At 36.5% G+C, this 17,238-nt stretch overlaps 1 protein-coding gene across 3 annotated transcripts in view; it reads right to left on the bottom strand.

Annotated features, from left to right (window-relative positions):
* LOC120069911 (ABC transporter C family member 2-like) overlaps positions 1-14,364 on the bottom strand; it is a 121,072-nt gene extending 106,708 nt beyond the window's left edge. For all 3 annotated transcript variants that reach the window (XR_016529687.1, XM_090313816.1, XM_090313817.1), the window contains exons 1-4: positions 14,170-14,364; positions 13,671-14,044; positions 12,588-12,766; positions 10,129-10,168 (exon numbers count right to left, since the gene is read on the bottom strand). Coding sequence is in view for 2 of the 3 variants with exons in the window: in XM_090313816.1 (XP_090169942.1) it covers positions 10,129-10,168; positions 12,588-12,766; positions 13,671-14,003 (552 nt within the window). In the remaining variant the exon portion in view is untranslated. The remainder of the gene's footprint in view (positions 1-10,128; positions 10,169-12,587; positions 12,767-13,670; positions 14,045-14,169) is intronic.
* Between the last annotated feature and the right edge of the window lie 2,874 nt (positions 14,365-17,238).

The raw sequence follows: 17,238 nt of genomic DNA, 5'->3' as shown, positions 1-17,238 counted from the left end.
GTGTTGGTGAGTATTTTTGAATCCCAATTAAGATTTTCTTGATATTTTGACCCTAGAATGAATACTTTTGGATTAAAAATTGAATTTTGGGCCATTTTGGATATTGTGAGGAAAATGGACTTAAGGAGCAAAATGTGAATGTTTAGGTGTTAAAATGAGTTCAAGTGGTTACATTGAATCACTATGGGCTGTTTTTTGTTAATTTGACCACTTGGAACTTTATTTCAGGTCAAATTGAAGTTGGAAAGGCTTACAACCCAAGGAGCTCGTGCCAGTGATAGTGAGTGGTTTACTTTTGAATGTTTTGATATAGAAACTAATTATATATTATAGTATGTTATGATTTATGAAATGTGATGGCATGATCTGTTTTACTTGATTGATATTTCAAAAATGTTTAAATCATGATTTCTAAACTCTCGATGGTTTTATACGATCTTGATTTATCAAAATGTAGTTTGGAACCCGAGTTTACACAATTGTGACTTGTATGGTTTTATATGAAAACCTCTTGATGTTGAATTTAAAAATGTTGAATGTTTGTGAAAGTGGTTTCAAACTACTAATTCTTGTACCCGAGAGATGGTTATTTTCCCGTGCTACTTGAATGTGTTTCAGTAGCACCAATTAGGAGCCGATGAAATCCATGGGAACTTTTTGATGAGAACATCTGCCATATTTATGCTACCATGACTGACTCCCACAAGTAGAACCGAACCTTTTTCGAGATGGGACCTTTCCAAATATTCTTATAGAGAGAAGCATTCTGATTATGTCCTCTAGAGGCAATGTGTAGAGTATTGGCTTCGATAAAAATTGACCAGATTTATCAAGAATCCATCTCTAAGTGATATCAAAATACTCTCTTCTCTCTCCTCTCTCATCTTCCCTCCCTGCCATCGACTTTCCCTTTTCTAACTCCGATCACTATGGCTTCCTTGCTGCCGATCACTCCTACCTCCTCCATCACCAAGTCGATTCATATTGACCGAAAAATATTCTCACTCACACCGATCCTTCATTCTAGTCGAAAACCTTCAAGCTCTCTGAACAATCTCACGCAGACATCCATTTGATTTTCACCTCATGGAATTCTCTTGAATGGCTAGCCTCCTCCATCCAAGCTCTGTTTAAGGACCCATACAACCACAAATTCTTCAGGAAGCTGATTGATAATGGCGACACCCTTTGGCTTGAAAAACATTGCAACAAATATGGCTACTTTTCCGAGCTTACCCTCTTAGAACAATTTGGCCGTCGTTCCATTATTCTTGTCCCTGCTATGAACGACAAAAGGGGCTGGTTTTCCTTCTTTTCTTTGGTTTCAGAGTACCTTGGTAAGCCCAAAACACAGAACAAATCAACTCTGAATACTACTCCTCAAACTTATAAGACAGCTACACAAGCAGAAAGCATCCTAACTTCCAACAAGGACAGCCCCCCAACACCTCTTGGCAGCCATGACAGTTCCTCCATAGTACCACATTTAAATTGGCAAGATATGGTGATTGTTCAGAGGTTTGTTTCTAACGATTCTTGGCAGAGTATCAGAGATTCCCTCCATAATTTTTTATCTTCTCGATGCACCATCAACCCCATCTCAGATGATAAAGCCTTGCTACATGTATATAGTTCGGCCATACCACAAAAACTGTATGCACACTCAGATTGGACAAACATTGGCCCTTTGAAACTCAAGTTTCTTTCACCTTTCATCATTTCTTTCCAACAGCAAATGGTAGCATCATATGGGGGCTGGATTAATGTGCTTCACCTCCCAATCACCCTTTGGACAGATGCAATCTTCAGATATATTGGTGACATTTGTGGTGGTTTTGTCCAAATCTCCAATCAAACAGAACGTGGATTGGATCTTACCATTGCTCGAATAAGGGTCAAAGAAAATGCACAAGGATTCATTCCATTTGCAATCCAGTTACCAAAGGAGTTGGCCAGCAAGGAGTTACTGGTTCAAATCCGATCAGCCGGCGCCGGAGCACAGGAACAGCGACGCACCACTTTACCTACACAAGGAAATAACAATAAAGATGTTGCTGAAAATGTGGATCTCATTAATTCTCAATCAAAAGAAAAAGGCAAGTCCAAAATCTCTGAAATTAGCCAACAGGACCCTCCCCCTCTCTCCCCTTATTTGCAAGCCTTGACTAAATCTCCACCAGTTTTGGAAAAAATAATTTTCCCTCCATCTCTTTTAAATAAATCGGTACCTACTTCTCTCTCTCCACATTTGCCAATTTTGACCAAATCTCATTCAGTTACGGAAAAGGACAATTTCCTCCCTTCTCTCACCATAGTTGACCAAACCGTGGGCCCACTTTCTGCCCCTTTATCCTTTTCCAAATCAACAGAAAACCCAAGTCAAAATTCTTTACATGAGTCAACCACATCATTTAGTTTCCAAAACCAACCTAATAGCCCATCCAATTTGTCTTCTCCTTCCTTCACACAACCCTCTCTCTCCACAATTACTTTTCGTGCGGATCCCACTACTTTACAAGCTGGAACTTTGCATTCAACCTCCACCACCAAACCAAACTTTCCTTTTATTGGTTTTGATACGGAAGCTTACCTCTCCAGCCCTTCAAAAGAAATCGATTTTGCTGCTCAACCCCTTGATATGGCCATTTTTGGTGACCAGCCGATTGATACTACCCACATGCCAATACATGCTCTTCCCCCTCCTCCACCAGACCTTAGTCGCAAACAAAACCTCTCCCTCTCTCCCTCTCTCCCTCTGTCAATCATGAGACCATTTCCCCTTTCCATGCCACTCACCAACAATCTACTAATCACCAGCCCTCACCCTCTCCTTCCTCTTTACCCATTAGTCTTCAAGATCTGGCTTCCCTTTTTTCCTCACATGGCTTATGTGTTATGGCTATTCCCTCGATTCCTTCTTCCTCCAAAACTAAGAAAACTAACGATATTAACAGCAAAAAACCCAAACTTCACAGAGAATTGCAAGGCCTTTTTTCTTCAATCCACTATGATAAAACTGCCACTTTGGCTATAAGGGAGGGCTCACCTGAGTATCAATGAAATTCCTCACATGGAACGTACGGGGTCTTCGTTCATGGAAGAAACGTGCTTTGGTGAAGAAGATAATCCAACAACACAACCCCGGTATTGTGCTATTACAAGAAACGAAGCGGTCGACCGTTGATTCCTCTTTAATTAAATCTATTTGGAGTTCTTCATTTATTGGGTGGATCGCTCTGGATGCTATTGATTCATCAGGGGGTATCCTTATTCTTTGGAGTGAGCCCGACTTTACTATCTTTGAGGTGGTTGAGGGACATTTTTCTGTTTCGATTCATGTTTCACTGTCTGATGGTTTTTCTTTCTGGCTTTCGGCAGTTTATGGCCCTTCATATAATAATTTCAGATCTGACTTTTGGCAAGAGCTTGATGATTTAGCTGGTTTGGGAGGTGAAAATTGGGTCATTGGTGGTGACTTCAATGTCACTCGATGGTCTTGGGAAAAGTCACATGATAGAACAATTTCCTCTAGTATGCGTGCCTTCAATCAATGGATCATGGATTATCAGTTACGGGATATTCGTTATCAAACGGCTGTTTTACTTGGTTGAGTTTCGGTCCTACTCAATATTTATCTCTACTTGATCGATTTTTGCTTACAGAAAATTGTCTTCGCAAGTTTGGGTCTGTTATTCTTAAACGCCTGGATCGTATTACATCGGATCATTTTCCTTTGGCTTTATCTTCCAGAAGTATTGATTGGGGTCCATGCCCTTTCAGATTTGAAAATTCCTGGCTTTAAGTGCCTTCTTTCCATGCCTTGGTGGAAAATTGGTGGAATTGCCACCTGTTAACCGATTGGCCTGGGTATGGTTTTATGATGAAACTTCAGGGTTTGAAAGCTATTATCCAGGATTGGAATACCAATCGTTGTAGTGAGGTTACTAATCTTCATTCCCTTGTCTCACAATTAACCAATTTAGATGCCCTGGAAGACAATCAGGCCCTTAATGAGGAACAAATTAATAGACGTATTCTTCGTGAACAAATTGAAAATATGACTATTCAAGATCATATCCATTGGCAGCAGCGTTGTAAGCTGAAATGGCTTCTTGAGGGTGATGAAAACACACGGTTTTTCCATAAAATTGTTGCTGCCCAATGCCGTAAGTCCTCTATTACGAAGATTCTCTCAAGGGATGGCACAAGTCTTTTGACTTCACAGGACATTGAAGCTGAATTCTTGTCTTTTTATTCAACCCTTTTCAAAAAAGACATGGGTCAACGATTCCTTCCACTAAACCTTACGTAGAATCCTATTTCACCTACTCAAGCCATTGATCTCGAGCGTTCTTTTACAGATGATGAGGTATTTGTTGCTGTCTCCTCTCTTGGGGTTAGTAAATCTCCTGGTCCAGATGGTTTTACGGCTGAATTCTTTAAATTCTTTTGGCCTACTCTAAAATCTGACATGATGTTAGTCATTAATGATTTTTACAAATTTGGGATTATTAATGTGAAAATGAATGAGACTTATATCTATCTGATACCCAAGAAAGTTGACTCAAGATCTGTTTCTGATTACAGACCTATTAGTCTCATTCCCTATGCTTATAAAATTATTGCCCGTGTTTTGTCAAATCGTTTGAAAAAGCTACTTCCTTCTACCATTTTGCCCAATCAGCTTGCTTTTGTAGCTAATAGACAAATTATTGATGCTTCCCTAATGGCGAATGAGCTCACTGATGATTGGACCTCTCAGAAAAAACCAGGGGTTGTCTTAAAACTGGATCTTGAGAAAGCTTTTGACACAATTGATTGGGACTCCTTGATTATATACTCCAGGTTAAAGGTTTTGGTTGTCGCTGGCGTAACTGGATTAAAGGATGCATTTCTAGTGAGAATTACTCGATCATCATTAATGGCCGCCCTCGTGGCAAGATTCTTCCCACACGAGGCATATGATAGGGAGATCCTCTCTCTCCTTTCTTATTTATCTTAGTGGCTAATTGTCTGAGTCGTCTTATTGATCATAATTCTGCATTGGGTCATATTAGTGCACATCCTATTGGCCATTCTAATTTTACTCTGACTCATTTACAGTTTGCTGACGACACTTTGTTGTTATCTACTGCTGAAAGAACTGCCATACGAAACTTGTTTGACATTGTCCATATTTTTTAGTGTGCTTCTGGCCTTAAAATTAATCTCTGATTCTGATTTTGACTGGTTGTTGCGCTCTTTTGGCTGTCAAAGGGGCTTTTGGCCAGCTTCTTATTTAGGGCTTCCTTTGGGTGGTAGTTCAAAATCTGGTTTGTTTTGGCAGCCTATGATTGAGAGGTTTCAACATAAACTCCATAATTGGAAGTATTCTTATATTCGAAAGGGGGTCGTCACACGCTTATTTAAACTACTCTTTCTAGCCTCCCTACAAATTATTTGTCTCTGTTTAAGGCTCCTTCCTCTATTATTAACTGCCTGGATAGATTGGTTCAAGATTTCTTTTGGGAAGACTCTCGTGGTGATGGTGGTGTTCATAATGTGAATTGGATGGTATCTCAGCGTCCAAAATTATTGGGAGGTCTTGGCATTGGCAATTTTAAGCATCGGAATTTGGCTCTTCTTGCGAAATGGACTTGGCGGTTTTTAATTGAACATGATGCTTTATGGAGGAAGCTTATTGTTGCCAAGTATTATGCTACCGATCGTGTTTGGCCCTCCCCTGTCAATGGAGCTTCTTCCAAATCACCATAGAGGTATATTTGTTTGTCTTTTGAGTTGATTGCTAATCAGGTTAGTCGCCGCATTGGGGATGGTTCATCCACGTCCTTCTGGAATGACCCTTGGCTTAGTTGTGGAGTCCTTTCTACCACCTATCCACGGCTTTTTCATCTTGTACAACATCCTGAGGTTATAGTTGCTAGTGTTTGGAACTCAGGTATGGTTGCATGGAATTTAGACTTACGTCGTAATCTTACTGAGTTAGAGATTGCTGAGTGGGCCTCATTATCCATTCACTTGACACCAATCCGATTGTGTGCTACCCCTAATACTTAGTTGTGGCCTCTTGATCCATCTTTGGGGTTTACTGTTAAGTCTCTTATGGCTGATTTGGAAGGTGATCTGGATTCAGACTTAACTGATCTTTATTCGATGATTTGGAAGGATGGATATCCTAAGAAGATTAAAATCTTTCTTTGGGAACTCAGCTGGGACACCATTAATACTATTGATCGTTTGCAACGTCGTATGCTTTACATGTCTCTTTCTCCATCTTGGTGTCATATGTGCCATGAACATGTTGAATCATCAGTTCATCTATTTTTTCACTGTTCTTTTGCTACTGGCTTTTGGAACCTTCTCTTGTCTCATTTTGGTTGGCATTTCACTTGCCCTCATGATATTTTTGATGCTTTGGCCTTGGTGTTAGTGGGACATCCTTTTGGTGGAACCAAGAAGGTCATTTTTTTTTTTTTTTTTGAAAAGGAAACAGCCTTTATTAATTTAGTACAAGAGATGAGTACTTTGTGAATAAAGGCGAATACAAAGAACCAAGCAAGAAACCAAAGGATCAGTAGGTGCACTCGGGCATCTCAACTAGGTTGACACCCCCATAGCACCCTCATCATATCCATCATAGATGAAAAGCCGTCAAAGGCTAATAAAAGAGCATTCTAATAAGACAATACAAGGAAAAGCTTCACAAACTGAAGTTGTAAAGAACTAAGCTACAATGATCTAAATTACATCAAAGGAAATTAAGACAGTTAAGAATACTAATGAAAGAGAGGCTGCTTTCACTATCGCCGGAGCTTCAGTTAGTCTTCCAATTGAAAGAAAGTCTGCCAATTTAAGCTAGTGTCTTGCAAAGAATAGGCTTCAAAGCATTTAGAAAGGGAGCACCAAAGAGAGGCGTTGAGTTTTGCCGCCTCTAAGCGAGCAAACCAAGGAGTTTCCTTCCCATTGAATACTCTTTGGTTTCTTTCAAACCAGATTTCAACCAGCACTGCTTTTACCCATTAATCCATAGTAAATTGGAGTATTTCTTCATAATAGGACCAGAAAGTAGTTGTTGTACATTGCTTCTAAAAGAAATATCAAAGACCCAAGAGGTGTTGAAGCAATTAAGGAAATCTTTCCAGCAATTGAAGGCAAAACAGCAGTCAAAGAATAAGTGTTGAAGGTCTTCTTCAGCTGACTTACAAAGGACACACCAATTGAGGGAGATAGAATAGCAAGGCAGCTTTCTTTGCAGCACTGAGGAACAGTTTAGGGTTCCAAACAGCATTATCCAAACTGTTATATTAACTCTCCTAGGGCTGTTGGACTTCCAAAGGCTCTTGTGAAGGCTGGCTGAAATTGGGGTGGTCTCATAAAGGTGATTAACCAATGATTTAAATGAGAAAGAGCCATTTTTTTCAAGAGACCAAATGCGAGTGTCTTCCCTATTGGATAATTTTTGCTTAACCAACAATGCTAATAGGGATTGGAACTCTAAAATCTCACCAAGGTCATTTGGTTGGCTTTTATCCGTGCTTTCCTTTGGTGCTTATGGGGTGAAAGGAACAAACAACTTTTTCATGATACATGTTCTTCTGTTCAGTTTTTTGAGTTCGTTTTATCTACTGCTTTTTCTTGGTGTAAATTATAGCACCCTTTCACTCATTTCATTTTATCTTTTTTAGTCAATAATTGGCAATCTCTATTGTAATTCTTCATGGTCTTCCCCTTATTCATATTAATAAAGTTTCTTTTACCAAAAAGAATTCATCTCTCAGTGTCATTCCTCGTAGGGTTGACTGGGGGAAAGAGCAGAGAGGACATGGTAGTCCATTCCTCAATCTCGGCTTCTATTAGGGTACATCTCAATCCAAGGTCCCACGCTTGATGATTTTATGGTTTCAGCAATGAGAAATAGAGGCCTCTTTGTGATCGGATAGAGCAAATAGCCTTGGGAAAGCATTTTTTAGGGGCATGGTTTTTGATAGCTATCCAAAAGAGCTATTTATTCCCACCAAAATCATGTTAGTTCGTAGGAATTTAATGTTCTATTTAATGTTTTTGACAGATAAACGAGCAAAGGAGACCATCGGGATGATTCGGGTGCATTTCAAGTCAAAACGGAGCAAGTAGAAGAAAAGGGAGCAAAATTACAATTTTGTCCTTGGAGGGAGTGCAAGGCTGCCCTTGCTCAGCGCCTTATGCTGTGCGCAAAGGCAGAATGCCCAATTTGGCGAGAGTGTCACGGCACTCTCCAACAACGCAGTGCAACACTGCGTACGAGGTATTTGGTCCGATGGATATTACAGTCAAGGTTTAAAATGTCGATGGACATACCAAGGTGTTAATTCTAGTTTATGGAAATATTGATAAATGTAGGTGTTGATGGATATTTCTAAAAAAATTTAAAAACAAAGAATTTTCTTAAAAAATTGTTAAAAATTAGTAAATAAACATTTTAAGATTTTTAAAAGGGGAAAATATCCTTTTGGTCCCTAAGTTTTTAAGAATAGGTGCATTTGGTCCCTAATGTTTCAAATTGGCCATTTTAATCCCCGAATTTTTAAGAATAGGTCTAAAAAGTCCCTCAACTGAAAGTCTTTTAAATTTAAACATAAAATTGATTAAATACAATATGGCAAGATGACTTGGAAATAAATATATTTTTTTAATCTTTCTCATTTCTCTCTCTCCTCTCTCTTCTCTCTCACCTCTTTCTTCATCTTCTCCTCCTCTCCCTCCACTTTCTTGTCCTCACTCCTCCATTTCCATCTTCTCTCTTTATCTCTCATTTTTCTATGAAGAAGCTCATGAAATTTGTTCACTTCTCTCTTCTTTCTATTATCTCTCTTATCCTCTCTCCTCCGTCTCCATCTTCTCTCTGTCTCTCATTTTTAAAAACAAAAAAAAAAAGTTTTTACTGTGTTAAAGTAATTTCTATTATTTATTTTGATTTTCTATTTCTTTTTTATTCTGATTTTCTAATTTTTTCCAGCTGTTTTCTCATGGTGTTTACTGCTTTTTGTGTGTGTGTGTGTGTGTGTGTTTTCTAAATAAAAAAAAATTGCATTTACTGGTTTTGGTGTTTTTCTTGGTGGCTTTTTTTCCCCTTTTTTGGTTGTTTCAAGAATGGTTTTACGATTCAACTATTTTAATTTATAGAAAATTATAATAAAAATAGAAATTACTTATACATAGTATATAGAAAAATGAGAGATAAAAGAGAGAAGATAGAGATGGAGAAGAGAGGACAAGGGAGAGAAGAAATAAGAGAAAAAAATATGAGATAAAGAAAAGAGAGAAGTGAGCAAATTTCGTTAGCTTCTCCATAGAAAAATGAGAGACAGAGATAAGATGGAGATGGAGGAGAGAGGACAAGAGAGTGAAGAGAGAGTGAAGAGAGAGAAGAGGAGAAGATGAAGAGAGAGAAGAGAGAGAAGAGAGAAATGAGAAAGATTAAAAAATATATTTGTTTCCAAGTCATCTTGTCACATCGTATTTAATCATTTTTATGTTTAAATCTAATAGACTTTTAGTTGAGGGACCTTTTAAACTTATTCTTACAAACTCGGAGATCAAAATGGTCAATTTGAAACATTAGGGACCAAATGCACTTTTAGTTGAGGGACCTTTTAAACTTATTCTTACAAACTCGGAGATCAAAATGGTCAATTTGAAACATTAGGGACCAAATGCACCTATTCTTGAAAACTCAGGAACCAAAAGGGTATTTTTCCCTTTTAAAAAAATTAACTTGTTTATTATTGATATGATTTTTATATTAATGACATTTTGTTGCATATATTGTTATCTTTCATGAATTTTTCTACGATCTAATGGACATGCCGATTTACCCATCATGTCGGTGTCAAACAAGTGGAAATGTGGAAATATCGATGGAAATACCGAGATGTCAAGAGAAATGCAATACATGATTACAGCAAGTAACAAACTGCAACGAATTTTTATATTTTCAATAGTTGAGCACCAGAAATTTCTAAACATTTTGACTTTAGTCCATACCAACACTATTCACCAAACTACTCTTAGCTTATATTCTTTTCCAACCATTAAGTACAAAATGATGCAAAAATTGCACAACAGATAAGAGTCAGAAAACAAACTAACCTGGAAGAAGACTTCACTGATATACAAATATAGCACATATCTGAAAGGACAAAAACAGAAATGCAAATCCATGTTATGCATAAATGTATGCTCAAGAAACTGATTGAACTCTGAAGCTATGCATGAGAGCGAAGAATTTCTTAATTCGTTGAATGAAGAATGATAGGATTTATACAAGAAAGACTCAATCAAATATGCTGGAAAAAATTAATCAATTCAAATCTATATAATCGATATGGAAAACAAAATTACAGTATAAACATAAATCTATGACATATACAAGGAAATCAACTATTTCTAATTTACAACTTAATTTTCTACGCTAGTTGAATGGTTTTTTTTTTAAACGGAAACAAAACTTTACATTGACATAATGAAAAAGTGGTTAATGTTCGAATTACAAAGAGACGTAATAACCCATGTAAACTAGAAGACGAGGGGATCAGCAGGTATACCCGACATACCCATATCGCCCTCATCATATCCCAATATTGAAATAATGAAAAAGTCAATGTTCAACATAGGAAGAACAGAGCAATTCAACGTTCCAAATATCATAACCAAACAAGAAGGTTAATTCTTTTTGGGCTATTAGTCTTCCACAAGCTCTTATAAACTTCTTTATCAACAGAATCCAAAGAAGCCAAGAATTTTGACAAGGATTTAACTGAATATCTTCCTATGAATCCAATGTCCAAATATGAGAATCATCACAAGCCTCCACTTTTTTTCCAGCCAAAATTTGAAACACCTGACCAAATTCAAGAATTTCTGGTCTTTCAACAATCTTCTGAAGGAGATATCCCATGACAAAGTATCAATATCCCAATGGTCGAAAACAGACCCATTGGGCAGTAGAATGGTATATGCTAGTCATTCTAAACTTGACAATTGGTTCACATGACAGGTTCAATGCAAACTGCAAAGCCTTGTTTATTTTGTTTGCAGCTTGCTGATGGAAAGTCACATGTCTTAGATGATTTATGTTTGTCTCAAATTTCTCATTGATAAAGTAACGATCTAACTCGACATGCTTCAGCACTGTTTTGGGCTATAATTTGTTGTTTCTTGCTTCTCCAAGTTATAAGCATCCCCATATACAGGCACAACAACTCGATACCTGCCAGTCCTCGATACTTGCCACGATCAAATACTTCATCTTCAGAATTAACTTCAAGTTTAGTATTTGTAGATGTGTCAACTAGTATGCAACCACTTAGTCCAATTTCTCTCGAGAGATCTTGTCAGAACTAACTTCAAGTTTAGTATTTGTAGATGTGTCAACTAATTTGCAACCACTTATTCCAATTTCTCTTAAGAGATCTTGAGTGTACTTTCATAGAGTGATTGAAATCTATTTGTTGGATGGATCTTGCTACTTTAGTTCCTAGAAAGTATATTAGATGTCCCAACTTTTTTTTTAAAAAAAAGGAAACAAACTTTTCGTTGATGTAATGAAAGAGGCTAGTACTCAAAAGATAAATCAGGTGTCCCAAGTATTTGATTTCAAATTCCTTTGATGTAGTTTCAGACGCAGAATTTATCTTCCTCTATTTGCCCCTTGAGCTTGGCTCAAAATGAAAACTTGTAGCATCTATTTTTTTATTGTTGTTATTCCCGATCTTTCTGGTGACAATTATTCTCTTATTTTCATCTTCATTTGGTCTTTGGCAACTCCTAGAGAATATCTTACAGATTCTGGTTGGTCCTCACTTGGCATCTAGCTCTCAGCTGTTATGGTCCAATGCAATCAAAGCTCTTCTGATTGAGATTTGGTATGAATGCAATCGCAGGTTTTTTTATGACAAATCACTTTATTGGCTTGATCGTTTGGGTTCAGTTCGTCTTGTAGCATCATCCTTGTGTTGTCTCCAAGTCTTTTGCTAATTTTTTTTCTTACGACAAGAAACCAACTTTTCATTAAAAAGATTAATATTCATGCTACGTATTAGAGAAAATAATTTCATAATTCATTGAGTGAAGAATGATGAAATTTACAGAAGAAGGCTTTCAAAAAAATATGTAAAAGTAATCAATGAATCTATGCTCATATGGGAAAGAACAATAATAGCTACAGATATAATTCGACGACATATACAATGAAATAATCTATTCCTAATTTACAGCTTGATTTTCTACAAACTTCTTTTTTCGAAGGAACTGACAATTTGAAATATTGTCATCAAATTTCAAAACTATCTAAGATACACGTTCTGTTGAATTATCTTAATTTATTCTCTATTTTTACATTTTTTTATGACAAACAAAATAATATGTAGAATGTATTTCTTAGTTCTTTCCACGTCTCCAAAAGGCATAATGGATATTTTACCTGACAAGTTCTAATTCTTCAAAGAAACAACAGCAGTAACATAACGGTAAAGTGTCATCCAGGTTCATAAATGATTGTAACTATAAATTTGGATATATGCCTTTAGAAAAGAAAGGTTAAGAAATACCTCTTGTACAAATCCTTCACAGAAAGAATTAGGTTGAGCATTACACCGTCCGCTACTAATATATAAACAACTCCAAATCTGGTGATCCATCGAAATTCAAAAACATAAACTTTGGCTTCTACAAGAAGCATTACAACCATTGAGGACCAAGTAAGGGCCTGAATTATAAGGGCAACAACCTGAAACGAAAGGGCATAAGGCTTAATATTGGAGCACTCAATCTAAAATCCACTCATCATCTCCAGAGCTAAACAAAATTACTTCTTAGTTAGTACACTACTTCTTACCTAGTGCATCAAGTTAAGAAGACAAGATCTCAATCTTTTTCACACTTAAAATCTCCCTTCGTTCTCAAGAGTGATACAAACTAAACCACCATTCTTCCTATACCCCATGTAATCGGACTACAGATCACATCTTTTTTTTTCTAAAAATGGAAACAAACTTTTCAATATGAAATGAAACAAGAGTAATGCTAAAAATACAATGGCACAAAATAAAAAGAAGACAAACTTAACAAAACATAAACCCTATTCCGGAAATATAAATCTGTTCCAATTTGAACATATGAATAGAAAAGCATGCTAACAACTTGGAAATTGAACACCATGAGGAAGGTTTAAGTTGAGCTAATTCCAAGCAATCAGACCACGAAAAGACTAGTCTTGAAAACCCCTTTAGTTGCATTAAAACCAAATTTCAGAAAGAATAGCTTTCACCCAATTACCCCATAAAAGATGAGAATTGGGATTCAAAAGAGGGCCCACCAAGACTGCAGATCATATCTTTATTAACTTTTCTAAAAATATTCCCAACATTAAGAAGCAACAATTAACAAAACCATTTCATCATCATCGGTAAACTAGGTAAAAATTGGCTAAACAAATTATTATGTAAAGGCAAATATTTCCCCCTTCAATTGCAACTAATGAAACATCTACAGTCACTAAGGAACGCATATTTCCATGTACTAAGAAACTGTCCCTTCTCCATTTTGTTATGCTTGCAGTGTGTGAATATGTAAATTTCAGGAAAGCAATAAAAGATTAAAATAATTCTTTAAGTATTGTAAGTAAACACTACCTCGAATGGAGCAAGTGCGGTCTGCCCATCTAAATTTAAGACTGAAATTCCCATGATCAATTTGTATAAAGGCACAAACGCACAGTAAGCAGCCAACAAACACAGCACATAATTGTATATCTTTGACTTCAAACAAAACCTCTGTACTGTAAAATTCTTCTTCATCAGCCATATTCTGTAGATACATAGACCTAGAACAAGCAGGTGAGAAATAGCAACCACCAGTGAGTCAATGACACATGGTGTGTATGCGCCAAAAGCATTTTCCACTGCATTTGTCCAAACACCAGCAACAATTGGACGACAATACCAAACAAACGGCTCAAACCCCATTCTTGGTTTATTTAGCGAAGTCAGCTTCAACCAAAACGAACCTAAACATGAGTTATAAGCAACAACTTAGTCCTCAATAGCAAATATAGTTGAGTTCTAAGCAAAATATTTATTAGCATTTGATTCCAATCATAAATGAGTAGCGAAGAACTAAAATTTCGAGTACATGCACTTCTCGGATGAAATGAAATCAGTGGTTTTAATGGTTTTCGCTGCCTGAGAATTTCGATAACATTGAATGCATTTATAAATCTGACCACATTGTCGCAAAGCCTCCTTCACCGAAGTCCAGATTGAAATTTGGACCAACATGGATGGATGGCCAAAATAAAAGACATAAATGAAAAATAGGTATCATTTTGAAAACCAACGAAATTTGACCTTCTGTTTATATTATCATTGTGTAAAATTATCATTTAACCCTAAATGCATTATTTTTCTATTTTCTTTGCTTTGCAACATTTTTTTTTAATTTTTCATTTTTCTGAATTTCTTCTTCCTTTTTTTTTTTTCTACGATGCTTTTTTTTTTCATTTTTCTTTCTGCATTTCTTCTTCCTTTTTTCTTTTGTTCTTTTTTGTGCATTTCTTCTTTTTTTTCCCTTTCTTTGCTTTTTTTTTTTGTGTGTGTTTCTCTAAATCGAACATCAAACATATAGTATATAATATTAGAGCATCGAGCATCAAGTGAACTTCTTAATCGAGCATAGAACATACAACATAGGCCTAGAATATCGAGGATCGAGTAGCATGTAGCTAGTATATAGCATATAGTATATAACATAGAGCATAAAGTGTAATGCATCGAACATGAAATATCAAGTATCGAGGATCGAGTAGCATGTAGCTAGTATATAGCATGGATCATATAACATAAATCAAGGTAGAGCATCAAGCATTGAGCATCAAGTATTGAGGATCAAGTATCGAGGATCGATTTTCAGGTATTAAGTATCAAGTATCGGATATCGAGTATCAAGTATCAAGAAAACTGCGGATGAGTTTTAGGGTCGAATGAGTAAATTCACCGGATGCTGACATAAGCAAAATGCCACTTTTCATTCAATTTAAAAAAAGATACTCATTTTTCATTTGACCCTCAAAAAAAGATCCATCCATACAAAAAAACCCATCCCTTTCTCGACATTCTAAACTCCCTTTCTACTTTGTGTCAAGTGGAAAATTGAGGTACAAAAGGGTGAATATGTATCGATCTAAATTTCTATGATACTTCGAGTCTACTATATGCATGCATAGGCTGATACTTTAACGCTACTATATGCATGTATAGGCTTGAGAATAAACTTGTCAAAGAAAAATTTAATAAAATAAATAAAACTTTTATTTCTTTACGTAAAATTCAAATATTAAGATCCTGAAAACACTATTTGAGTACCCCCTGACTTTATTTTAGAATAAATTGAGCAAATAAACGAATTAATAAAGGAAAATTTGGGCTGATGGCCTAAAATTTGGGCCTATAATGCTAAATGACTATTTTAAAAAACAAAATATCAATTGACCCTCTGTTGACGTCATCGCGATATGAGATTACAAGAATTGTCCCTTACAATATTGGTTTTACTCTCACTCTCACAACAATGGATCTCGCTCTCATTGAATGAGAACGATCATTACCACGGGGTTAAGGTTTTAAGAGAAAGAACGAGAGAGAGCGACAATAAGAAAGCTCGAGCATGAGAGCGAGGGAGCACGAGAGCAAGAGGTAGCGACAGTGACAACGAAAGTGACGAGAGCGAGAGCAAGAGAGAGCAACAGTGAGAGAGATCCATGTGTATAAGACGATACTCATCTACTTGTATAACTCAATGAAAAATGTTCTCTTGCTTTGTAGGATGACAGAAAGGTGTCTACTAATTCGATATGGATATGATTGGGATGAGAACCAAAATTTGTATAGGTGAGCTAACAAGAATTATTGTGCCTATTACATTGAAGTATGAAGAACTTAAAGCTCACATTTATAGGGTTACAAATGTAAGTTCTTCAGAGTTTGATGTTATCGTGAGTTAATTATAAGCTTTACTATAATGCCTTTCCACAGTACATATGGAACGAGGAGGATGTTCGCTCTCTTCTTTTTTGGGAAGATCTTTGTAGAGTTCAGCTATGTGTAACGCTAAAATCGAACCATGACAGAAATGTGAATGAGTTATGATGATACGGGGGGTAGACAACCAATATGAGGAATCATATGAACTTAATCGAGAAGAGGGTGATATTCCATTGTCTATGAACAATCAGCCATCAACATTATCATTGGACAGTGACGACACTAATCCATGGGACTTGGTAAGAGAAATTCAATGTAGCGGAACTATGCTTGGTAACGAGAGATCAACAGGATTTACTTCAATGGATTGTGGTCTTTCAAAAGAGCGTGATCCTTTCTATTGGGGTTGATGCTCTAAAGTCTCGTGTCCTGTAGTTTGTAAATAATTTGTACGAACACTTGTGACGTATAATATATGATATTTACTTCACTTCTTGATTTTGCTCATTTGAATGTTCGCTCACGATGAGACCGAGTTCTTGTGAAGAAAGTCTTCAACTGGTACATTCTCTCGATCTTTTTTTTTTTATCTTTTAAAGCATGCCAGTAATTAGTGTTTTTAATGCATATCTGTATGGTAGAATGTATGTGTGAAAATTCTATCACAATGAAATTGGAAAGATCTGCTTCCACTTATAGGTACTCTTCTATAAGAGTTCCTTCACTTTTGTGGCTGGTAATGAGAGATCAGCAGGATTTACTTCAATGGATTATGGTACTTCAGAAGACTAAGATCCTTTCGTAGCTGATAATGAGAGATCACAGGATTGAATTCTATGGATTGTGGCCTTTCTATAAATGTCTCGCTCTCGGTAGTCTCGTTCTCTCTAACTTAATATGTTTATAATTCTTTATGACTCTTTTGGTAAATGTCTCGCTCATCTTAGTATCACTCTCATTAATCTCGCTCTTTCTAGTACCTTACTTAACACGTTTATAACATTTTATGACTCCTTCTGTAAATGTCTTGCTCTTTCTTAGTATCGTTCTCGCTAATCTCGCTCTCTCTAGTAATGTTACTAAACATGTTTATAACTCGGTATGACTCGTTCTATTAATGTCTCGCTCTCTCTTAGTGTCGCTCTCGCTAATCTTGCTCTCTCTAGTAAAGCTACTTAACATTTTTATATCTTTTTATGACTTGTTCTGTAAATGTCTCTCT

This window comes from Benincasa hispida, chromosome 5, assembly GCF_027475165.1.
Source record: "Benincasa hispida cultivar pf3 chromosome 5, pf3_genome.v1.1, whole genome shotgun sequence".
Taxonomy (NCBI): Eukaryota; Viridiplantae; Streptophyta; class Magnoliopsida; order Cucurbitales; family Cucurbitaceae; genus Benincasa; species Benincasa hispida.
This window is presented reverse-complemented; position numbering and strand designations above follow the sequence as displayed.